Source organism: Mauremys reevesii, linkage group 15 (genome assembly GCF_016161935.1).
Source record: "Mauremys reevesii isolate NIE-2019 linkage group 15, ASM1616193v1, whole genome shotgun sequence".
Taxonomy (NCBI): domain Eukaryota; kingdom Metazoa; phylum Chordata; order Testudines; family Geoemydidae; genus Mauremys; species Mauremys reevesii.
This window is the reverse complement of record NC_052637.1, coordinates 29246003-29271881: the sequence shown is the minus strand read 5'-3', so window position 1 is coordinate 29271881 and position 25879 is coordinate 29246003. Positions and strand designations below refer to the sequence as shown.

General features: G+C 45.4%; 1 protein-coding gene across 4 annotated transcripts in view; it reads right to left on the bottom strand.

Annotated features, from left to right (window-relative positions):
- Positions 1-25879, bottom strand: part of UBE2O (ubiquitin conjugating enzyme E2 O) — an 81304-nt gene that overhangs the window by 11140 nt on the left and 44285 nt on the right. For 3 of the 4 annotated variants that reach the window (XM_039501366.1, XM_039501363.1, XM_039501364.1), the window contains 11 exons: positions 18672-18782; positions 17422-17519; positions 16358-16421; positions 14194-14337; positions 13763-13872; positions 12617-12767; positions 11012-11517; positions 7236-7390; positions 4743-4855; positions 2683-2811; positions 1073-1162 (listed from right to left, as the gene is read on the bottom strand). In XM_039501366.1, coding sequence (XP_039357300.1) covers positions 1073-1162; positions 2683-2811; positions 4743-4855; positions 7236-7390; positions 11012-11517; positions 12617-12767; positions 13763-13872; positions 14194-14337; positions 16358-16421; positions 17422-17519; positions 18672-18782 — 1671 coding nt within the window. Of the gene's footprint in view, positions 1-1072; positions 1163-2682; positions 2812-4742; positions 4856-7235; positions 7391-11011; positions 11518-12616; positions 12768-13762; positions 13873-14193; positions 14338-16357; positions 16422-17421; positions 17520-18336; positions 18440-18671; positions 18783-25879 lie in introns of those variants that run through there. The other variant, XM_039501365.1, reaches the window with a different exon arrangement.

Sequence of the window (25879 nt, the reverse complement as noted above, 5' to 3'; positions counted from 1 at the left end):
GGTTTTGGGCCCCGTCCCCTATGACACTTCTATGATGTCATAGTGGGTACTTTATGGCCTGCCTGCCATGTGCAGGCAGGGAGAGGAGAAAGAAAAACGAATCCTGTGTATACCCGTGTATCCTGTGTATACCCGTAACCGAGCCTGATCACCTCGAAGCCTCTCTCTCAACTCACGTGTTTCAAACAGAGCTTCTACGTTTGCCGGTCGTTATGCGTTGGTTTGTATTTGTAAGTATCAGTTATTACTAAATGCTGCATCTTTGTTTATAAATATTGTTAGCAGATATTTTAGTCATTGTGTGTTTTAAGTTTCATTAACTCTATTAGCTAATCATACACTGCTCCCTTACCCCTTGTAATTATCCCCAATAAAACTTTTAAATTGATTAAGTTTAGTGTGTGTGTGTGTCTGCAGTTTGCATCGTGACCCACACTCTCCTTGCATCCCTTACCAATATAGTCTGTTGCCACATGCAGCCTGGTAAATAACAGGCCTGCATTTTCTTTCGCCCCTGCAAGTCCGTGGCAATCTACAATCCCGTGGAACTTTCCACACATCAAGTTCTACGATCTAATTTAGTGCAATAGCTCAGCAATGGTCTAGAGCTAGGACAGCAGGGGTTTCAGGCCAAACTGTGATGCATTAGCAAAACAGAGCGGTGACTGGGCTCGAGTGAGGGTCACGGGCAGATCTCTGCGGACAGAACTTTCTCACGCAATAATTGCATGGAAGCCCCACGATTGGATTACCGGGGTGCTGCAGGTCAGGAAGGAGGGTCATTGGCAGAGCTGTGTGCATACATGGGGGGGGAGGGAAGAGATCTGTCTCTACAGTAACAATCTAGACAACATCATCTTCTCAACACTCAGGAGCCATGAAAAGATGTCATCAAATTCAAAGTTAGTTTTCAAGAAAAGGGAGAGACCAAACAAGACCGAACACTTGTACATCTAGGATGATAGGAGTGGGAAATCCCCTATCACACAGCGGTGAAGGTAAAAGGAGAAGGAAGAAACATAGTAAGATTCATTTACACAGACTCCAGCAGACCCAGACAGGAGCACCTTACCTGAGGCAGAATAATGGTCTTGGAGTTATCAGCCCAGACTACTTCTACTTTGCTGCTGACATCAACGCGAGCCACCTGTCCTACCGAGGGCTATGGGAACAAGAGCAGCAAACAAAATATCACAATCTCTTTCTTAAGTACAGAGAATGAAGGCTTTGAGAAATAGCTTTTCTCCAGGTAACTGAGGCAGGTAAACAAGCTTTTGGCATGGGAACGGAGTGAAACCAGGGGCTGCAGCAGGAGCAACCAGGCTGCTGAGATTCTATTTAGTGGGGAAATGTTTCCATGAAAAACTACCTTGTACACTAGAAGGTCACCACCTAGGGAAACGGTGAATCATATTATATTATACAGCTCCAATCCGTGAGTATGGAAAGTATTTTTGATTGGCTATAAATGGGATCCTACCACCATTTCTTTGGCTTAGGGGGCCATCTAGTGGCAGTTCTAAGAATTTTGATTTTGAGCCGGCTCAGCTGAAGGAAGTCACACAGACTCTGCAGCGTGTTCCCGGAGTCCAGCACTTCTATGAGAGCGAGGGCCTGTCTACACAGCCCATGGCAGCCAGCCGCCCAGCCTAGGCTGACAGAATCGGAGTAGAGGGGCTTGCACTCATGCGCTAAAGACAGCTGAGTAGACAGTGCTTTGAAGTTGCAGCTCAGGCTGGCTCTCAAGCTCTGAGGCTGAAACGCCAAACACGCCACATTTGGCTTTTTAAATCCCACGTTTAGCGCATTCAGAATAAATAGCTTCTTAAGCTGGAACAAAGTTTATACAAGCCAGGTGAGCAGCTTTAGATGTGTATTTCATGCTGCTGGAGCTTAGACATGCTACTGCTACTTGGCCTATCAGAGAGCTGAGAAGTCTTCCTACACTTCTACCCTGCAGACCTGTTAGAGTAAGAGTCACTTCTAGGGTCTGCAAGACCTGCAGCCTTAAGGAGGTCCACTACCAGTGAACAGCTCACGTTCTTTTCAAAAGGGAGGTCCCCCTCAGACCTCTCCTGACTCCTTAATCCAACTTAAACATGTAAATTCAGTTTATAACAGCAGCAGCCTTATTTCTCAAAGCAAAACAAATGTCACTAGCTAGACACAAACTGATCTTCAATCTCCCTTTGTTTGGGGCCGCCCTGGACTTTCCATCTCAGAAGTGATACTGAAAACCCAATGTGGGATCCCTACACAGATACTTGCTGGATTTAAATTAAGTCAAACAAATTTCATTCTCCATTTTTGGTTTCAGTTGCTTCGACTTTCAGGGCAGGTTTAACCCGCGTTTCACCCTCGAAAGAGGACTTCAGTGCGACCTCGGTTAAAATCTGAGATTGTGCCTACTTAGGTCTCCAGGTTTATATCTTCATCCCAGTGTCCTTTGACTCCGTCCAGGGTGGACAAGTGCCTTGTACACACGGGACCTTTCAAGCTAAGCTGGGGGCAGAAAATGCAGCGGTATCAGGCAACACGAGAGGCTGGGATTTTCAAAGAAGATTGTGGGCACTGGGTGCCCAAATGGGACTTGGGGAATCCCACTCTCTTAGGTCCCTTAGGAAATCCCAGCTAAGATGACTGCAGGCTGCTTCGGGCAACATGAGCATGCCTGAGACTCACCTCATCTTCCTTGGCCACGGCTCCCTCCTCGGCATTGCCAATGCGAATCACGATGTCGGTGGTTCGGAAGCGGAAGTCGGGGTGATCAGCAATATCATACACACTCACATCCTCCTCCTCCCCCATCAGCTGGCATTGGAGAGAACACACACGCATTAGCGCCAAACTACTGTACTGATTTCTAGATTCCGCTTTTGACACTTCAAATGCTTCCTGCATCTGCAGTTTGGTTCCCAGCTCCCATGGCCACTTGACATCTTGTGACCATGTGCTGCTAACTCTCTGCTTCTACAGCTGGTGCCTGCTGCTGTGCTCTGATATTTGATATTACATGCGTCACCTCAGAAAAGATACTAAGGGGTAAATTAGCGCCCTGTCTTTTCGCCCAGTTCATCCTCACCTTCTCTCTCAGGTTTTATGCTGCGTGAATCATGAGCCAATGGGAAACATTGTACAGCCCCTGTGAACATCCAGCCTTCACAAAAAGAGCTGGAGGATGAGCTGAGCCGAGCCAGAGAAGACAGGACTTATTTTGGATACAGGTTCCATGATCTCCGAACCATCACAGCTGGTAGGAGGGTTGGATAAAAGGCTCATCGCTTTAAATAGGAAATAGCATCCCCCCCCACCCCTCCAAGGCATCTCACCTTTGCTTTCGCTCTGAGAAAAGCACCACTATTTACCGGCATGAGGAATTGGTGTTAGACACAGGAATGTGTCTCTGGGGCAGTCTGAGGTTACGTCTACACTACAAATTACTTTGATATAACTTCCGTCGTTCAGGGGTGTGACTAAACCACATAAGCCATACCTGAGCAACGTAAGTTATACCGACATAAGTGCAGGTGTGGAGAGTGCTTCTCCCACCAACATAGCTACCGCCACTCACGAAGGCAGGCAATATTAAGATGACCCGAGAGTTCTCTCCCGTCGGCTTAGAGCACCTTCTCCAGACGCGCTACAGTGGTGCCCCTGCATCGGTGCAGTTGTGCTGCTGTAAGTGATGTTGTGTAGACATAGCCTGAGAGTTTGTTCTAAGTGTGCCCTAGCCCTGGTCCTTATGCCACCGTGCACCACCCCGCAGGAGGGGACAAAGGGAGAACAAGTCAGGTTTAGAGGAGGCCATAGCAGCACTCCTCCAACTTGCCCACAGCCTAACAGGAGCCGGCAAGATGAAATGTTCCGAGCTCCTGGCCTTGGTGGGGGAGGAGGATGTGGTCTGTAAATGGGGGTGAAGGGTCCAAAGCGCTCTCATGGCGTTTTGGACGACCACCGAGCGACGGGCTTCTCTGCCAACTAGCAGAGGCGGAACAAGGCAGAGGCCCAGCACCAGAGCTTTGAGAAATCAACTGTGGTTGCTTGTTTCAGCACCAGCCTCTCTCCTGGCCAAAGGCTAGTGATGGCAAGTGTGTACGAGGACAGAAATTCACAGATAACTGAAGGGAAAAAACCCCCAGCTTCTCCAGGATGATGGGGTGTGCAAGTCTTTGAACACGTCTGCTCTGTGCCAGGTCACCACCTGCAGAAACACAGGCTACATCTACACTGCATGACTCTTTTGGTGGGGTGTAGAGTATATACTTGGGTAGCTCCCTCCCCACCAGCACAGGTTTAAGTAGCAGCATGGACAGTGAGACGCAGCTTAGGTGAGTAGAGCACAGACACACCTGAAGGGAGCGGGTATGTACCGAGTACATACCCTACACAGCTCTCTGCTCACCCAAGCCCCACCTTCCCGCCAATGCTGTGATTTTCAGCCATGTAGTGTCCCACTGCCTCCCTGCTGCTGAAGCCTTTCCCCTCTACCAGAGCCTTTCACTGACACATGTAGCTACACCCCCAGTATGGACGTGGCCTGCTTTTCACAGCTGCGTGTAGCCACATGTACACTTTGCACTGCCTCAAGAGGTGTGCAGAGAAAAACGTCCCCATGACCAGTCTGACACCAGAGCAGTAACATGCCCCACTCCCCTAATCCCAAAGGTGACTTATTTCAGGGCGGAGGCGTACAGAGCAAGCGCTGTTGTGTACTTCCACTCCTCGCAGGCTGCTTCACCTACCTCGACATCGTCTCCGCTGGCCTTCAGCTTGAACCACTTCACCACACAGGTGCGGCCGATGTGGTCGCCTGACTGCACCACTCCGTACACAGCAGGGTCCTGGGAGGTCTGAGCTTTTGGTCAGGGTGGAAAGGAGGAAAATATCCAAGTGAAAAGCTGGACCAACAGCGACTGTTCTCATCTCTTTAGTCTGATCAAGCAGCTTTGTTTGATCTTTCTTGCAGCAGCACCAGGGGAAGTCACCTCTGGCTTTACTGCGAGGCATTACAGCCCAGCAGCGCCACCTGAGACAGGGAAATCAGGAGGCTGGATCTTGTTACATTGCAGCTAGGGGTTGCCAGCTGTCAAACTGTGAACCCATCCTTCACCTGTGTGCAATGCCAGGATGAAAGCAACAACTGAGCTGGGGTATTCTGAGCAAGTAAGAGAAGAGTCGTAACTCTAAAAGGCCATTTACCCAGAGGGTGGGGAGAGAGAGATTTGGGGTTAGCACACTTGTCTGAGGGGATTTGCAATGCCGGATCAGTGGCCACTTCACCTTGATGCTCTGCTCTCTACACTATTCAAAGAAGAGCCAAAGAGTCCAATTCAAGTGTGGGTACTGATGGGCCAAGAGGGCTGCCTGGGATGGGTCGTAGCGACAAGGTGTCTCTTCCTCCATGATCATGATTTCCCACAACAGCTACGTTCCACTGGAACAACGAAACTGTCAGTCAATAAGGGGAGACCTGTGTGCAGGGAACACCCTTTCACAGAAGCTGGACTTGGACTGTGTCTGCCGTCAATGCCTTCCATGTAAAACTGAGTGGCAATAAAACTCCTCAGCGGGCTTTATGGAGTTTGATTCCTCTCTCTTTCCAGGTTATAAAGAGCTTTTCTTGCCGCAGGTTGTGGGGTTTTCTGGGGGGTGATTGGCAGGAAAGGAGGAGGCAGGAATTCCTAGAAATATGTCAGACAAAACTAGAACTTGGGCCTGACAATTTACTAGAAATTAATGAGATCTAGATGCTCGTTTCCCCTATGCAACTTTGGAAGTCTCAGTCTCCATCTCTTGCTTCCACAAGCAATGCCTAACCCACAAGGACACAGCATCTCCAGCCCGAGGAACGAGATACAACGACTAGAGCCTGCAAATCTGCAGATATCGGCTTTATATCCGCGGACCTTTTTGCAGATCGGCTGCGGATTCAAATTTAGTATCCATGCAGGGCTCTAACCATGACCACTGGTAAAAGTGAACACAACACTCATCTCTGACTTAGCTTTCCAACTATCTATACTATATACCCAACAATTAGAAACAATCCCTTGCCCCCAGACAAAAGCCCTACAATTAGAACAATTTACTCCTACCTATGGGGGAAGAGGATGAAGGTGATTAAAGTTGTTTGGTTTTTTTTTTAAAAGAACTCTGAGGCTGTGCTCTGCCATTCTGTGCTCATCACTGTCTGAAGAATCTAGATTAGATGGAGGCCCTGAACTGCTGCTAGGGAAGAGGAAGATGCATGCAGTAGTTTAAAGCTAGGCCAGGTGCCATTTGTCCTTCACATTCATAAGCACTAAACTCCTGCAGAGAGTTGTCTCTCTTAGAACCGTTACTTAGCTCCTATGCCTTGGGAAAGTCAGAAGTGAGATGCTCACCTACTTCTGGTGTGATTTGTTTCTTGTGAGGAAAGGGTAAGAAAAAGGCCACTTTTAATCACAGAAAACTCTTTAGATAAATATAGTCGTGTGAGAATCTTGTTGGGAAGGCCATCCAGGTAAAGCTAAACTGTGTGCGATTCATTCCTTCATCGCTCTAGTGCCGGGGCAGGCAAGTAAAAAGGGTGTCCTCAGCTCATGAGAGATCTTTTAGAGTTCCCAGGAAGACGGGAGGCTGGTTGTGTGCTAACCGAAGGCTGGCAAATCCAGCTCATCCCCATCTGTTTCACACAGGTTCAGCCCTATATAATACAACTTCTTTAAAGCCTACAAACTATGTATATGTAGAGTTACCTGAGCCATAGTTAAGTGCTTGTTTCTTGCTACACATTTGCACTTGGGTGCAATGACTGATTTTATACTAGAAAACAAAAAGCAAAAGGATAGCACTGGAGTGCAGAGGATGGTCTCATGGCAAAAGTACAGGCGGGGGAGTCTGGAGATTTGGGTTCTAGTCCCACCTCTATCACTGTCTCAATGTGTGACCTTGGGCAAGTCACTTAAGCTCTTTGTCTCAGCATCCCTGTCTGTAGAACACAGACACTACTCTGCCTCCCTCCCGAAGGGCTTGTGAGGCCAGACTCATTAATATCTGAAAAGCACTTTCAGAGTAGATTGAAGTCATTGGATTTTTTTGGTGTGTTATTGATTTTAACTGCTCAGGCACCTGCAACATCATATGCACATTTTAAAAATCCAAACCAAAATAGACGCTTGCAAAGCTCTCTTATTCCTTGTAACAAAAACATGATGACTTGCTTTTTCTCCCAGAGCATATCTTTCACCCAGTACCTCTTTTGTCCACCACGAAGTCCCCAGGGCAAAACTCATTGTTGTCCAGATGATGGACCGGGAACAACTCGTTGGAGCGAATATTGGTCTCCACAGTGCCATCCTGCCACATCACATCAGCCGAAGTCATCGTGGTCACCACTTCTACAGCAACTCTGAACGTAAAAGACAGAGCTTTAATGAAGCTGCCACCCGCAGAGAGCAGAAGAGAATAAGCAGACCCCTCTGCCAACTGACTTTACCCACTTTGGGGGCTTGCCTCAATACAAGGAGCCAAAGCTAAGTGCACAGAGCAACAGTAGGAAAATGTGGGCTGCCAAACACTCAAAGTTCAAATGGGCACCCATGTTTCACACCTGGCACCCGTAAGTCAAGAGATGGGGTTTTAAGGTCAGGAACCAATAGGCTGAATGGGTTCAGATATGTCTGCACGCCCATTTATGGGACAGATTTTCATTCACCACAGATCTGAAGTGATAACTTTTTCCCTTTGTAAGTCTGTATTTCAGGAACTTTTTTACATTTCAGGAAGTAAATGCCACACTCATTTCATTCTCACAGGAACAAATTTACAAAGATACTAGAGTACATGAAGCTGCACACCAGTTGGAAGAGGGGTGAGATGGGGGACTTCAGCAGGGAAAAATCTTAGGTTCCAAAGGCTCGGAGTGCCTTCTGTCTGGACCTCTGCTGAAAGTTCTGAGAAATCTTTGAAGCTGGGGCCATGGGGATGAAAAGGAAGACTAAAGCTGCATATTATCTCTCAGCCCTTTGGAGACATATTTGACACTGCCTCTTCCTTTGAAGAGCAGAAGGGTGTTCAGTTTAAAGACAACAAAAACTTTACTTCCTGGCCATTCTCACATGCGATCACTTCTACTGCACAAAGACAAACCCAAGCATAGAACAATCCTGTTTTGGACACAAGGGTCTCATCTTCCCTGCCCCCTCTCGTTTTTAAACCTCCTAATCACACATACCCTTCCCATCGCCAATTCAGAAGCATTTGCTACAGTGCAGAGTTTTCTTTACTCAAATACACCCATGGGTGCACATACTGCCATACAAAGAACCACACTGAACAGCATTGCTGATTTGGATCAGGTTAGCAAAATCTATAGCGCAATTGTGCCAAGCTACTTTTGCTAGGGGCTATACTCAGACCTTTAATAAAATATTAAATTAGTGACCAAGCTACTGGACATTTACATTTAATATTCACTAACTGAAACCTTTGTTGAAGAAGAATTAAGAATGAAAGCAAGTTCCAACAGGATCCAATGAACACCCCCAGAAGTTACACTTCACAAAAATTCTACAGGTTAATCCTCTCCTGGCAAATATTAGTGAGAGCCTGAAAATGAACGGGTAAGGGATCCAGCCAAGTCCCCATTGCCCTAGAATCATTCAATCATCCCATCAAGTCTTAACTCTGCCCCCATTTTGTTTGGTAATGGCAATACGCTGCTGGATGCATACTGTTGAGGAGATTAGCTTTATTCATCCTTAAAATCTCTTGCAAGTAGTATATATAGAACGATGGGCAGTTTCCCAGTTCCTCCTTGCTTCTGGACCCCATGGCTGGGCAAGCACCTCTTCTTCCCCCTCAGAGGAAGCAGTACAGCACCTCCTTATAGCACTATTCCAGCAAACCCTTAGTTAACCCCATCCATGCCTCCCACAGCACAGGGTACACTCAATCACATGCTATTTTTCAGATACACCTTTACGGCTTTTGAACATCTCTCCTTATTAAAGTCAATGAAAGTATGGAGATATTGGAAGCTGTAATGGGCAAATAAATAAATACACTAGGATTTCCTTTTTTAGAGAGTCAACAGCAGAACGTCTCAGAAAAATTCTACCACGGGAGGAGATATGTGGCATGTGACATTTCAGGGGGACTTGTTTCTTCATGGGGAAGTTGGAGGGTCAGTGTTGAAAGGAAGGTTAATAATGGGAAGACAGTTTTAACCTTTTTAAATGAGTTAATTGCTGTTTGAAATGAAAGGAGGTGGCAATGGAATCCGCTAGTGGCACCTACAAAAGCTTCAGATGCTGCCCTGATAAAGCTATACCCATTTAACAACCTAAGCTAACGTTACAGGCTGTATTGCTTTCATGCAGTTAGAGGCACCAATGTGGCTGACCCATCAGATCTGGTACTCCAGCTGCATCGAGCCAATGCAACATATACGCTCCATTCACTTCACAATTTCCAACAGCATTTCAGCTGTTGTGCCTACAAAATCTCATCAGTTTTCTGTCTGGTTATTCAAGCAATAATGAGACACCCAGGGCATTTCATGGTGGTTAATGACCCAGCTGCCATATAGCCCCTTTAAGGGCCATCTAAGGTTTCATGCTCTACATAAAATAACTTTTTACACTCTCCTTGCAGCAATGTCATGTCTTCAAAGAGCCCCATGGACTATGTTCTATATGTTTGCCTTGCAATGGAGCCATCTGTCCACAGCTTAGATAAAAACAGGTCCCTGTCCACTGCCTTCTTCATGTCAGCTGCAATCAGCTATCAAAGCTGCCCATCTGGGACCCCCTTCAACTGCACTAGAAAGACAGAAGGTGCATGTGTAAGGGAAATAGAGGCTACATACTTATTGATGCTGTTTCCAGAAAATCCTACTCCTTTCTGGTGCCTTTCATCTTGCCCACTTTAACACTGCTCCCCTGAGCTCCAATGCTTTTGAATGCTTCTCCCAGGCTTTGGGAAAGTATTCCAGAGCAACAATGCTCCACTTACACTGAAGCAAATGGAGATAATCGAATGAACAGTGACTGAAGTATACTGTTTCCCACATTACTTCTGTGCTACCAGATCTCCCTCATGGTCACAGCTCACTTAATCCTCTCTGAGGAGATTCTCATCCAAGTATCTACATTTACCGCCAAAAAGGGGTGTTTGAAGCATGGATTATGCTAACTCCCTGGATGCCGACAGACTTATTTCTCCAGTGCTCTTGTGCTGCAGTTTTTTTAAATTCTGTACAGACGGTCCCCGACTTACCCAAGGCGTTCCATTCCGGAATGCCTTATGCAAAATTCGACTTACGCAAAAGTCGGGAACGTATACCCAACAATTATGCAAAAAAAAGCTTACGGAACTTATGGAACTTTTCCCTAAGTGCAGATTTGCATAAGTCAGGTTTGCGTAACCCGGGGAGAGTCTGTATATGAATTTGGCACTAGTGAAAGATGCTAATTCAACAGTCCTGAGACTGCAGCACAGGCATAGTATGGGCCATGAAAAGGCAGACTCCTCCACAGCCCCTGACAATGTACCTCAGTGCTGTTCTGGAGGGATTATTTTATGGGTGACTGGACAGAGGTCAGTCTCCATCTCCATCCCTCCTTGGCCTCTTTGCTGAACTGCCAACAAGGGCATCATTTAATGTTGAATTTAGACGAAGCTCTTTGGAGCAGTATCACCTCTTCCTCTCTGTACGCACAGCAGCAGGTACCACGGGGGACTGTGCTTAGTTGAGGCCTCTAGGCACTACTGGAATAAGACAGTATTGATTTTATGTGATGTGGACACCTTTTCATCTGCAGGTAGACTGAAACCAAACACATTTCACAACAGGCACTGGACAGCCATCAGAAGGTAAACAACTGTTTGTTATTCCCAAGCCGTGCTCTCACACGACGTGCAAAAGGACACTCAGCCGGAGCTCCATGCGTACCCGAACTTTTGTTTGCATTTCAGAGAAGGGAAGCTTTAGCAAGGTGATTGACTGGGGATAGAAATCTGAACCTACCTGTCTCCTGGTTTAAACTCCCTGGAGATCTTAGTCTTCTTCTTCTTATGCTTCCGCTTCAAGTTTTTGATAGAGAGGGGAATGCTCTTCTTGCGCCCTATGCCGCTGCCACTCTGGGAAGAGGCAGTGGAGCTCGCTGAAGAGGTCACAGAGCTGGTGTCATCTGTGTCGTCGGCTGCCTCATCATCGGCATCTTGTTCCATTGACTGGAGCCTGTAGTCAGGTGACCCATCCTCTTTCAACAGGAAAGGTGGCTGCTGTTGTCGCCCCGCTGCTATGCAAGAAGTCTCCTTTCCCATTTCTTCAGGCTGCTCGTCCTTTATCTCCCCCAGGTTTAGTGTGCCATTGGCAGAGTCCCCTAGTTCACATTTGGATCTGGTTTTAAGTTCTTCCAATTTTTGGTCAGCAGCTGCAGTAGACTCTCCATCGGGTGGTTCATTGGTACCCTGAGAATCTGGGGTGCATGACATGATCTTCACAATCTGTTTTTTCAGCAACCTCCTCACCTAGAGAGAGAGCAATGCTGGCCAGTAAATAAAGGTGAGTCTGGGTGCCTGTGCACACAGCAAACATGTTACATAGCCAATAGGAGGGACTATGTACAGACAAGGATGTGACCCTCTTTGGCCCTTCTCACACTCCACCTATCTCAGAGCATTTTACAAAGCAATGAGCTATTGCTAATGGAGTTACCGTACTAGCACAGGCAGCAACCAGGGAGACTATAAATAGTTTTAGGAAGAGATGGGGATGCTGGCTAGGGCACTGGGTAATTAACTTTTGGCAGGACTATGCAAGAGTCCAGGTGGAAAATCCAGGTCCAATGGCTCTTTAATAAAACTATATTCAGTTTATATAGGAGCTTTCATAATAAAAGGCACTAAGACACTTAACAAAATTAACTAAATGGAATGTACAAAGCTACACAGGCGGCTCATCTCCTTGCCACTGAAATGCAGCTACCCTTGGATGGTACATGGCACTTAGTCATTTGTCAACGCAAGACAGTTCAGCACAGGAAATGAATGCTTTCCCCAATGTGTTGCTGTACTGGAGATTTAAGTGACCAGAGTAAGATTCTGCTAGGAAACCAAGTTTAACATCCCTAAAGTTATGCAAAAAAATTTTTAAAAATGGGTTCTTTAATGGCCCAAGTTGTCAGGACTTCAATATTATGCCGAAAAGATGACACCTCTAACACCACAGTTGCCTGCTGGCACTTTGCTAAGGCACTGGCTTTGTAGTGCTGCAGAGAAAAGAACGCCACCAACTGTCCGGCTAACCCCACTTCCTGCACCATGTAGGTGTTCCCAGAGGGCCGCATCCAAGTAAGTGATCCAGCCCAAACCTGCTCAGCTCTATGTGATAGGATCCTTGCACAAGGTGACATGACTGTAAGCACTACCGAGCCGTTACACTTTACTGGGTCACATTTCATATACCACGTGACTTTTATGGGAAGATTTATGTTTTAAAAGGAGCATTTAAAATCCAGGCTACACGAATCCCAACCACTCAAGCAGATGTGTTTGAAATAAGAGTCGTCCAAGTGCCTGCAACTCACACTCCCAGCTAAGCTAGACCATCACTTTCCCGGGAACACACCTTCTTGGCGACTGATCCTTCCCCCAGAACACAGTTTCTCTCTGGACATTCACAAGTGATTTTTGCAGGTTCCACTTTGGCAGGAAATACGTAGAGGCATCTTTCCCCGAGCTGCCTCTGTGCATGGTCGAAGCACCCCAGACGCTTTACTCTGTTAAGAGTGAGATGAAGAAAACCGTCACTTCCCCAGTCAGCCTCAGAGCAGGAGATAATGAACACCCTAGCGATGAGTAGTACCTCCACATGGGGAGCGGGTGCATCAGCATATGCACACCAGTCCTGTGCATACACTGATGTATGCGCAGTCCATGTGGGTGGCACTAATTAAAATGGGAACAATTTTGCATTACAACTAACGTTTCCCAGGAGACTAGAGTTCTTTAGTCTCTCTCATACACACCCAGGGATGTAAGGGAAGAGCTATAAGGTATTTCCAGGGCACCTGGGAACTGGGGGGAGAAGAGAGTAGCTGCCTCCTCCACATACAAGGGCTAGTTACTCTTCTCAGCCTCCCAGAGAGAATTAAAAATAGGCGTTAATAGTTGGTATTTGCTTTTTCTTTCTGCAGGCTGAGAACTCCTGCTCCTGAAGCTACCTTCAGATGGGATTGCACTGCTCTGTTCTCTTACAAAGTTACAAAACTCACCTACCCTCTTTCCTCACTTCAGCGGAGTACCTTATGGCCAACACAAATACCCTATGAGCTGTAGGGGGCATCAGATGCTCAACACTGGCACAGCTCCTTGGCTGGCCAAGCAATGTTAGTGCCTTCCCTTCCCACTTCTGAAATAGAGTTTGGAGCTGTAGGATTTAAAGGTTCAGTCCACTGTAGCTAAATGAGGGACAGAAGGGGAAGAGAAAGTTGGCTGCTTTCTCCCTGCTGTTCAGCTGGGGAGCACTTCTATTGGATGGGAGCTTGTGACGCCAGCCCTTCTGCCATTAAACTAAAAACCTGCACTAGCCAATCAGATGATGCTCCCCTGCTGCTGGGAGACAGGAAATGGCTGGAGTAAAGCTCTCTAGGTAGGGTGCTGATGACAAACTTGGATTTCTTATGTCTATTTGCTGGGAGAAGGGCACGTTACCCACTGACTGCCCTGGCATCTTAGGATGGTGGGGAACACGGATACTTTAAGCAGATCTCACCTGGACAAGTTCTCCTGCGTGATTACCGAAGGTGGGGGACTTACACTGTCAGTACCTCCAGGACAGAAACTTTTAGTGATCCAAGTAACCTTTAGTTCCACCACTTGTACCTGAAAAATGAAACAGAGAAGAAAGGGGAAGGAGAATGTCACTTTTTCCAGGAACTTTACTGAATCAGGTTCCAAAGCCTATGGATTTTCAACATGGAAAATGGTTTTTGCTTCTAGATGGCTATTTTTCTTAAAAATCCAGGGGTTGGGTCCAGCCAAGGGTGGCTTCTAATTGTGCTTCCGCACTGGGTAAGAGTTAATTGCATTCATCATGCTTCTGTAGTGCTCAAAATACAACAACTAAAGTCTCGGGGGGTTCCAGTTCTTCCAGGAAGATTGTCCCCATTCCCATAGTAAGTAGCCATGTGTCTGCTCACTAACCTCTTCCACCACCACTCTGAACTTGCTCTTTGTGCTCAGGACAGGCTTCACACCTGAAAGCCACTGCACACTGGAGAAGACTTTTGAGGGACCAATGAGGACTTGCCCAGGATAAAAGCCGTATGAGTCATCAAAGAAAAGGCCCTGAAAGAAAAAGGCAGCATAAGGGAACTGTGTGTCAGAGCAGCTGATGCCTGAAAACATTCTGTTGTGATGACATGGGATTTCTGCATTTCTCTTCCCTCGTTCTTGATCACTACGGATATCTGTAAGCGAAGAGACCTGTTTGCAAGTTCCCCTGCTTCTATGCATCATTCCTTTGCTGAAGTCATCACATCAGTTTCTATAGCAACACAGTGAATATCACACATACCACAAACAAGGGATTTCAATTTAGTGGGGAAGAGGCAGAGGTACTCGCAAAAACCAATTATCTTGATTTCATGCAAATGTTCTTAGTAACAAACAGTGTGGTCTAAGCACTGGGGTGGGCAACAGCAACCCCAGATTTCTTACACCTGCTCTCACAGGGACATAAGTGGCTTCTGGCAAATCACTGAACTTCTCTTCCTCTGCTTCCCCTGTTGCAATATGGGAGTAATATTGCACATGTACCTGAAGGCCCAGTTAGGTGGCTTTATTTAATATTCAGTTTTTTTGTAAATAAAGTGCTAGAAACTAGCCATTTACCTTCTGGGACAACCTTTGTTCATGACCATTGGGGTGACGCCAAGCGTGGCTCAGGGGTTTTAGATGGCAATCTGATTCATGTGATTGAATTTTTGTACTGATCATCATAAAATCTTGTAATTTGTCAAGGGTATGTAAGATTAGTGCTGTAGGATATAAATCATAAGTGCCAAGAACACGTATAGGAGTATTGAGCACTAACTTAATGGTAGTGAGAAAGAACAAAAGGAGAGACCTTTTCAAAAGTGACTTGTGATTCTGGGTGCCTCAGCTGGACATACCCTGAACTTCAGAGGCCTAATTCTGAGGAAGTACAAAAAGACACGCTCTGGAAATCCTGCCCCTTTAAAAGCATCTCAGATTGGGCACCCAAAATCACCAGTCACCTCTGAAAAATGTAGGCCATGATATAGTAAAGAGGCTGAACTTGTTCTGCATTCAGAAGCAATTTACACTTTGGGATCAGATGTTTGAGATATTAGACAGCAACTAGATTGAGACTCTCCTCAGTCCATGGAGGATGAAGTCCCTTAGGAAAAGATACCACGTTAAACTGACACGCCACTTGGTCTTCAGCAGAGACATCACATTCTTTAAGGAATGTTGTGGCAGGTCACTAGGATTTTGCCTAACTCTAGGATGCTGGCAGAATTTCCATAGGATGAGGCCAACTGTATCAACAAAATAAAGAGCCTTTACATTGTAGACAATTCCTACAGCCATAACCATCAACAAAGAAACTTTAGAACAGTATCCAGTAACGTCTTGCTGACAGGGTCTAAGAGGAAAAGCAAATTACTGCACAGCTTCTGAAGGTTTAAATCTATCGCACAGTGGATTTTGTGGTCTCAGCCTGATTACTAGTAGACAACTCTCCAGAGCGCACAGTCTGAGACAATTCAGCAAGAATAGCACTGTCCACTAAAATAGCAAAAAAGTGACGCAGGTCAGGATTAGAGAGGGATACCATCAATTTAATTTAAAAAAAATTAATTTAGAAACATTCTGGTTTCTGACAGAGCACCCTTAAAATGGCATGCTTTTTTGTTATTCCATCAAACATTTTTAGAAGAGTTCTTCCATCCTCTGTTGATGTTAATTAGGGTCTTTTCAAGCAGTGTGACTATAATGAGGATCAGTGAAACCAACTGTACTTTGTGTGAGACACTTGAAAAGGTACTTTGTCCACTAGCTTCTTTCAGTTAGTGATTCACAGGCTACTTGTAACACTAACTACAATTACTACCAGATGCTAATATACTTTTAAATTGGTGCCCTGCTAAAGTGCTCCCTCCATGTGGGGGGGGGGGGGGATTTAGCAAAATACTTTCAGCAACTTGGTATTTAAATTGTAGGGCTAATACAAGTTATTGAGACAAAGCCACATTTTCTTCCTGCAGAAACTTATATTAAAAAAGACCAGTTCTGGGCGGATTCTCAAAAAAAAAAAATCTCCAGAGGACCAGAAACTTACTGAGTCACTGACATGAGGGCAAACATCATAAAGCTTTGCTCCATCTTCCGTGCTCATAGAACACCTGGAAAAACAAAAGACAAAGAGTTGGGAGACAGACCATGCAACGGTGAGGTCAGCCACCTCAACAGCACCACCTATATCTATCATCTGGGCATCTCTGCCATTGCAGGGGCCTCAGGCATTGGTGGCATCTTAGTTTTTCCCGTCCTCTCCACAGTTTAGAATGTTTAACTCAAGTCTCTGAGTTTAACATAAGGGTATCTGGGTGAAAATTAATGACTTGTGTTATATAGAAGGTCAGACTAGATCATCTAAAGGTCCCTTTCTGGATTTAAACTCTATGAAGCACCTGTCTGTGTTTGCAGCACACTGCTGGGTAAAGTGAGTCCTCTGGTTTTAGATAAGAGCTGGGTAAACACTACTCCACTTTAAAAAGCATAACTGAGCACATGAAAGGTATGAGGGAAGTGGGCCGTTAGGTGGAAGTCTTTTGCCTACTAGTAACCTGACCACTCATAATTCACAGCTGTTTCAGAGCCGTGCTGGACCCCAAGCTCTGGAAAGCTAATGAACGGTTTGGGCATATCTCTTTTCTGAAATGAGAAAAAGATGGTGCTTTTTACAGATTACATCATTTGTAATATCTCCAGAATGATTTGCTTTTCCTCTGAAAAAGAGGCTCAAAATGGGTGCTGTGGGGTTCCCTAATTATTGTGTCTCAAAGATTCAATGTCAAAATGTGCTCAGTTTAAAAGAGTTTTTTCTAACTACAAGCTCCGCAAACCTTTTCTGGACTATGTTCTGGATCCTAACACTGTCAGGGATTAGCTTTGCTTCGTCTAAGGGATAACAGAGCTGCCAACTATCCAATATATACTTTTACATCCCTTCTTGCCCAAACTGTGTTATCACCTGTGGTTAAAATAATGTGAGCACAAGACCTGCTGTCACCAGAATAATGGCTGCACGAGTGAGATGCCACGCATGCTTATAGTACTTTTAAAAGAGACGATGGTTACCACGCCCAAAGGTAAAGGGGATGTTCTGTTTCAGAAATGTACCTGGCTCCATTGGAGAGCTTCAGGATGACTTGGTTCTTTAAGTCATAGACTTTCCCTAGCCAACAGTCAAAGGCTATGTAGTCGCCGTACATAAATGGCTAAGGAAAAGACAAACAAACTGTAAAATGCAACCTAATTCCTTGAAATATCATGTAAACAAGAACACAATGCAGACTGCCCAGCGATCTCTTCTGCTCAAAATGGCCCAGGACTGAAACAGTAAGGCTCCTGCAAGTTGGAAAGGAGATATACTGTAGAAGTGCATGTTTTGCATGCAAAAAGTGGCCTGATCGATACCTGCATTCTCTAGGTAATGGGAACAGCTTGGTCTCTTTCTTGTCTTTTTCTTAGACCGTAAACAGCAGAGAAAAAACGGTCTTACTCTATCTGTAAATTGCTTTGCACATTATTTATAAAGATGGACTGGCCAGAGCTGTGCAAAGGAAACCTTGTGTAGCACCTGCATACATTGGGTAAAGCAGTGCAGAGTATGACCAGTTTTGCCTTCGTGGGCATATTATTCCAACCAGAGAAGAGATGCTCATGTCCTTTTGCAGGAAAACCTCCCTGTAGCTGCCACCCACAAATGCATATTTCTGCAGAATAGTTGCAACATTCCTCATCACTTTAGAAAGGCTTCACATTACAGCCATTTATGTAGGGGTGGGGAAAGGAGGGAAAGATGCTTGTTTCAAGTCTATTTTTTCAACTCAATGAAGGAAACGAACAGGGAAAATCTTCGCCTTCAATTTATTGTCTTGCAATCACCCACCCACTCAAAACCAGGTCTGCAGGGAAAACCAGGTATGACTCAGTCTCCTTCAGCTGGACCAAAAAAAAAAATAATAATTTGCTCTTTTAAACATTTCTGTAACTGTTGATATAGTAACTATGTGTTGCAGCTCAGGACTGTACCGTTGTCATGGGACTGCCAGGGTCAGGTGATCACATCAGCTAATCACAACGCAGAAGCGTCTCAGACCATTCAATACTGACAGTCTTCTCAGTCTAACGGGATCTAGCAGTACGATCAGAAACACAAGAGGGAGGGGTTGGATGCTACACCTTCCTCCAGCAGTAAGGACATTTCTGGTAGATTTAGAATAAAGCCAAGTCAGATGCATAACAAAACACTGAAGTGTCCAACTTGTGAGGGGCACTGCTTGCCTCGAGTACACCACCATCCCTGCGAGGTACCAACCCCCTGGCTTTCTGGGAGGAGAGGGGAAGGATTGTGGCTGCATTCTCACCCAGATATGCTGTAGGTCTTTGCTGTTGACAGGATAGAGGATACAGTTGGTTCCTACCAGCTTCACAGCACACTCTATGTTTACATCGATTACAGTCCCGCACTGGCTGTCCTGCAAATGCAAAGAGAGAGGGGGTGGGGGAAAAGGGTCGGTAACCAGGGAAAATGCTCAAGTTGTATGTTAACTGCACGCAGGTGAAAGGTGCAGAACTGACAACCCTGGAGGGTGAAACCCTCTATTTTTCCTCAGAGCAGACAGCACTGGCAGAGGCAGTGCAAACTTCCCCCAATAACCCTGTTCTGGAGGGATCACTGCACAAAAATTTAAAGCAGTCTGAAGTCAAGGATTGGGAAGGTTAAAAAACCCTTCTTCCCAGTTATAATTTTAACTGGCTGTTGCTGAAGCAACCTATGAATTCCTGCCTCTGCTTGCATAAGGAGACAGCTAGTTCAGTTGGTGAAGTAAAACAGTTGCTGCTTGTTCATCGGTTTAGCATTTGGGTCCCCTGTACCGTGGCTCCCAGATAAATGGTGTACTGTTATTGTCACGCTCAATGCAACAATTCACTGCGACTCAAAAGGGTTTTCTCCCACAGGTAAAGCTCCAAACAGGGGCAGAGCATGAGTGCCAAACGCCAAGAGGCTATAAAACTGTTGCCTTTTTACTCAGCGTTTCCTATTCAACACATTTTACATATTTTTCTTCACCTACAGCTGGCAGCCAGTGCAATAGATAATCTGGCATCGTTCACTGGGCCAAACGTATTAAGTCACAAGATTTCAAGCCAAATAACTTACTTGTTGGTCCAATCAAAAAACATTATCTACCCTTGCTCACTTTTTAGTGGGGACCAATGATCAAATCTTCAGTTAAAAACAAGCTAAGCTCTAGATGTGAACCTTTGGAAAGGGTTCTGCAGTAACATGTACACATTTCACAAACACATGCATTTCACATACATATGGTTTAGCCCTCCAAGGAAGAGAAGCGAACCCAAACATTCTGTCAAACTCCGCAGCTACTCTGCCCTCCTGACACAATCAATAGTTTTATATGTTAATGACCATAGTCCATTACAAAACCTGACTAAGGGATGGCGTGGAGAATGCATTGCTCTCATTGGCTTCAGGAGCTGTCCTTATCTCATACATCAAGGTCTACTATTAATGGAAACAAGAGAATGCACACTTTGAAGAGCTGACATCGTGCACGTACTGAATGAGCTAGCTCATTCCACAAATATTCTGTCCTTTCTCACAGATTTCTTTACTCAAGCCCTGCATCTAGAGCCACACGCAGCTTTCTAAAAATCCACGTCTTTTGGTGCTCAATTCACTCTGCCAGGTCTCAGGGATAGCCAGTCATAGGAAGGACCTCCATTACAGATACAGACGGGGACTGTCCAGGATAATATTTGAATAGATTGCTCAGCAAGCGAACCAGAGCTGTCTGGATTCCCTTCCATTCCTCCTAGGCAGGATACAGGGCTTGAGGCAGTGAGATGCAGGGAGAGAAATAATTTATCTTTTCTCGTCCAGGCAGCCAAGAAGAGGGGGATCAAGGGAGGGAAGCTCATTTATCTCCACCCCTATAATGTGTGTTGGCAAGAGCACATCTTTGCTCTTCTCCCTAGCATAACAGTGCCAGCATTTCAGTAATGTACGTAGGAGACAGCATAAGAAGTGCTACACAGGCAGAGACCAAGGCAGGAGTGATGTGTTTTGTACACCTCCTTCACAAACTACAGCTACTCCTTCACGCTAGTGGCTGGGTTGGGGGATCATCTCCCAGATACACCAATGATTGTACAGAAACTAGGATACATACTTCATAGGCTCTGTAGTGTGACTGGACTAGCACAGCTCTCCAACAAAAAACCCTAACTACCACAGACAGCAAAACCGTGCTGTCAACAACTGCATTCAAAGACTTAAGCATAGTTTTGCCAGAGCCGTGCTCAACTTTTTTCCAAGACAGCTGCTGCTAGCTTAGTTCAAGCCACAGGACAAACAAGGCCTGGACAGCAAGTCTCATCTTTAGGAACTCAACTGCAGTGGCTCATTATTTTGCATCCGACTACTTGCCTCTGCTCTTCCCCAGAATGATCTTAGATTTGATAAACCCCACGATGTTGTTCCTTATCATTTAATACTTAGTAATTCCAGGTAAAAGAACCTGAAAATGTTGGTTTAGGATGAACATTTCAGAATTTCACTCGACTCAGAAGATGTGATTTTTGTGCATCAGACAGTGAGTGCCAGGAGAGTTCTAGGAGGCAGCAAAGCATTATGTTCTAGAGGCTGCAATTTCTACCGAATGGTCTTGGGGTCCCTCTCCCCCGTCCTTCATTTCTAATGGAAAAGGCACAATAGTACACCCAACATCTTATCAATAGGTGACATAGAAATGCCTTCACTGTACTTGATGAATAATATTTATCCACCAACCACCAAAAAATGATGAAGTCGTAAGTAGTTCAGAGAATTCTCTGCTAGTTTAGTCTGTCTCACACCATGTCCATTTCCCACTCGCTGACCAAAGCTTTCCAAGGCACGTCACATTAAAATACTGAACTGGAAAGGCAGCCCTTGTGGTATATAGCAGGGACTCTGCATTACACAGCAAGTCTGCCAGTGTCTGGCTATGTGCCTTGGTCCCCTGCCTCTGCTCTCTGCCTTTTTCCAGGGGTCTTATGACTAACACTGCTATTGAGAGAACAGAGGATCAGCAGATGAAATGTGGAGATTGCTTAGCAGCAGCCCTGTGCTGAGCTGAGCTTGTTACAGAGGTAGGCTCAACCCTATTGCTGTGCTGAGATGAGGCAAAAAGCTGCTGCTGAATTGGATGCAGAGAGATTACAGAAACAAGTGTTTTCAAAACAAGTTGTTCAATTTTTTCTTTGTATTTTCAATTGGGATTTCTCCATACACAATTCCAGCCAAGGACAAGGCAGGAGGTTCCACCAGATTCACACCTACCTGGCTCCAGTTTTCCATTCCCCTCTTCCCAAGCACCTCTCTGGCAGAGACTCCTTTCGGAGTCAGTGATGGTTCTTGAGTCAGTGAGCAAGAAGCTCCTGCTAACCCAAAGTGAAGCATCCCTCATAGTGCTCCCAGTCCATGCTAGCCTAGGGTATGAGAGACCAAGTCTCCAACCGGGCAGGTCCCCTTGCTTTAGCAGGTAAGAGACTTTAAGGTGGCCCACTTTGGAACCTTTGTATTCTGTCATCTACAGATCTTGTTTTAAATCACTATGTGGCTCAGTTCAGCTTGTCCCTCCCCTTGGACAGGTGCTCAGAAGCAGGGCTGTAAGTGGCTGTACTGGAGAGAGAGTAACTTTGGGAGGACACCCCATCTGTGGCACCCTTCCTCAGTGCCTCCCCTCCATTTATTTGGATGTTCTTAACTTATTTTACTATGAGACTGTGACATTATCCGATTAAAATATGACCCCATTGGTGCAACCGCTGTTTTATATTTCCAGCAAATATTGTACAAAGGTTGTCAAGTGAGGTGTCTATGATAAGGTTATGATTTGCTGGTGGTGATTATGCTATCTGTACACATGTATCATTTTTGTATTTGAAGTTAAGTATTGGCTCTATACTTGGATTTCAAATGTTTGGTCCTGGAGTAGCGCTCACAAGGTAGCAAGCCAGGACATCTTGGAGGCACTATTCAAATGGAGCAGCCCATCAAAAGAACATTGAACTGACAACAGACCATGGGAGATGCCCATCTACACTTAATGGAATTTCCTGCTGTGACTAGGCAAAATGCATGGACATGGGGATTTGCCCACGTGACTCCAAATTCCATCTTGTTGCTGTAATTTTCCACAGTAAGAGCAATGGGATGCCCTCCACATGGCAAAAGCTATAAAAAGCCCTGGAAACACCTCCATTTTGTCTTCAATCCTGCTTCTTACCTCTGGAGGAACTTTGCTACAAACTGAGGCTCTGCACAAAGGACTGAATGACCCATCCAAGCTGTGGATGTATTCCAGAGACTTGACTTAAGCCAGCAGTTCAAGAACTTTGCCATTACTGTATGTAATTGATTCCTTTAACCAATTTCAACTCTCACCTTTCTTTCTTTTTATGAATAAACCTTTAGATTTTAGATACTAAAGGATTGGCACCAGCATGATTTTTGGGTAAGAGCTAAGTTATTTATTGACCTGGGTGTGTGGCTGGTCCCTTGGGATCAGAAGAGCCTATTTGATGAGACTGGTTGTAAAGAGCCACTCATCTCTGAATCCAGTGTTTTTGGTGGTGATATAAGAACTGGAATGCCTGAGGAAACGGCCTTTATGTTTTCTTGTTAGCCAGTGTGGTGAAACAGGAGTTTACTTTTGTGGTTGGTTTGGTATCTCTTATAAAAGAATAACCACCGGTTTTGGGTTGTATTTGCCCTATTTCTCAGCAGTTCGTCCTGAATTTGGCATCTTTGGTTGTGACCCACTAAGGCACGGTTACAGAAACACTAATCCTTGAGGAGCAGAACCTGCTGACTGCAACTTTTTCCGCTGATTCATTCCATCAGGTTAGAATGGGGCTGAGTGATTCATTTTCAAAGTGAGACCAAGCCAGCATGTGTCTCGTGCTATAATACAGGGCTTTAACTATAGATTTTCCCCAAGCCTCCACATGGTCAGCCTCAGTAAGGTGGAACTGTGCCCTGTTCTATTCTATTATATTCCAGATAAAGGGGAAGGTCACAGGAAAATGGAGAGTCAAGATCTCACAGTTCCTTTCTAAATTCGATTTCTCATGAGCCAGTGATGAATGGATGGAACTGGAAATCCAGCACTGTGCTCTTTAGCACACGATCAATCACAGCTTAATTGAGTCCTGAGCGCTAGATGAGTCAAGCACCCTTTGTTGCAATGAACACATTCCTGTGCGTCCATCGTTGTCCCCACAGCACATATGATGCCGGAGAAATGCCCAAGTTTGCAATGGGGAGGTCTCTCCCTTGTCCAATTCACTGTCCCATTCAAAACACAGCTGTAAGAAAAGGCTAGGAAGAGAAGAAAATGGCTTGTGTTGGTTGCATTTTTTTTTTATTTTTTTAAAAAGCACACCATGCCATCAATGAAAAATTAAGACCAGCCACATATTGGAAAGGGTCAAGTGACAGCAGGTAGTTAAATGCTCAGGATCTACACCAGAGGTGACAGCGTGCAAGATAGCAGTTTTGGCATAGTAAGGCATCACATATTAGCGCACACATGAAATAAGTGAGATAGCCTATTATCCTCAGCTCATTCAGGAAGGAAAGTGTGACAGGACAGAAAACATGCGTCTACATTTGCCAAAGGGCGGAGGGGGAGAAAATACCAGTAGAAACAAATCACTTCAAGCTTCTAAGAAGATGGTGTTAAGACAGAAAGACAGAAATGGATGATAAACAAAAGGAAAACTTGTCAGAGAGTGTCCCTCAGACTGAAAATGAAATGCAACAGTGCCCATTTACTGCCAGGTGCTGGAATGTGGCCCTAAATCACCCCTCTATCACACATACAGGTCATACCACTTGGGATAAAGTTAGTGGCCAGCTGTCACTCTCACCACACCACCAATGGGTCTGACATCGGAGCGGAAACAGAGAAAATACATGTCAGAATAAGTAGGGCAGGAGTTAGCATCTGCAAAAGACTGCCAAGCTAGCTAAATTCCTAAAGAGATCATATGGCTCATTTGAGGACGGATACTGAACATCCTTGATATTCCCTCACACAATCAAATTCACACATCTCCGACTGAGTGCTAGTGCTGTAATATTCTACAACATGGCAACTAGGACTTAAAACAACATCGGGGAAGAAGAAAGCTTCTGGTCTGTTGTTAAAGCACCAGCTCCATTCTGCTGAACTGCCTCTTCTGGACACTTTAGCTACGTCCTGCCTCAAGAGCCCAGGGAGGCCTGGTCTACACTGGGGGGCGGGGTAAGCTAAGTCGCTCTAAGTTACGCAACTTCAGCTACGAAAAAAGCATAGCTGAAGTTGACGTACTTAGAGCTACTTATTGTGGAGTCTTCACTGTGGTAGGTCGGCTGCTGACGTTCCCCTGTCTACTCCGCCTACGCTTCTCGTTCCGGTGGAGTACTGGAGTGGATGGGAGAGTGCTTGGCGGTCAATATATCATGTCTTCACTAGATGCAATAAATCGACCCCCATTGGATCGATCGCTCCAGAGATAAGTGTAGACATGCCCGGAGTTTTCATACCTGTTTTCTGGGGTCAGATGGACAGAGAGCACTCACTGGGGATCTATTTTGAAAGATCTCTCAAGAGACACTTCTTCCCATTGAGGAAGTTATGCTAACTGCACCACAAAACTCCGCGTTTCCATTGCAACTGCTACACCAGACCCTTGGAAATTTTACTTCCAATGGAGAATGGTCATGAAAGAGTTTTATGGTAATATGTCTCCAATGCTGACCCTGCTAGTCTTGTAAAAAGGTACCAGGCACAGGATGAATTTTAATTTGGCTAGGCTCAGCTGCAGTACCTAGAAAGGTGATTCAGCCAGTATGTATAACTACTGTACAGGCTTAAACTTTATAATGAAACAAGTCTCCCCTTGCAAAACAGCAAGAACATTGTACGTGATGGATAAGACTTGAGCTAAGTCCGGGGGGACACCTCTGAGATGGCTTGGGAATTCTGTGCCTAGAATGTGAAAAGGCAGGATATCTACAGGTTTCAAAGCAAGAAATGCAACACTATGTGCAGATAAGACAGCTTCAGGGGAGCTGGGAAAATGGGAGAGCCTATGGTACAAACCTCACACAGTGTGGGATTCCCACTTCACCTTTGCCCCTATCCCCCACTCACAAAAACAAAAACTCAACCTTTGAAGCGCAGACACCAGAAGTGAGAGAGTCATACACCTTACCCTCAACATGGTATTGGAAGCTCTTATGTTGCTCCAATGCTGGGTCAGCTCCTATGGCACAGTCTCCGATTAATGCTTCAGCACACACCAAGGTGGGTGTAAAGGTAAACGCAGAGTGAATTGCTGCTTCCAAAGAGCATTCTGCACCACCTCCACCGCCGCCCCATGGGCGAGTGTAAAAGAGTCCCACTTAAATATCACACATGAAGGCAAACAACTGAATATTGACAAAACGTACAAATGCTTATATACAAATGCTAGAAGTATAAATATTAAGATGGGTGAACTAGAGTAGAGCATTAAATGA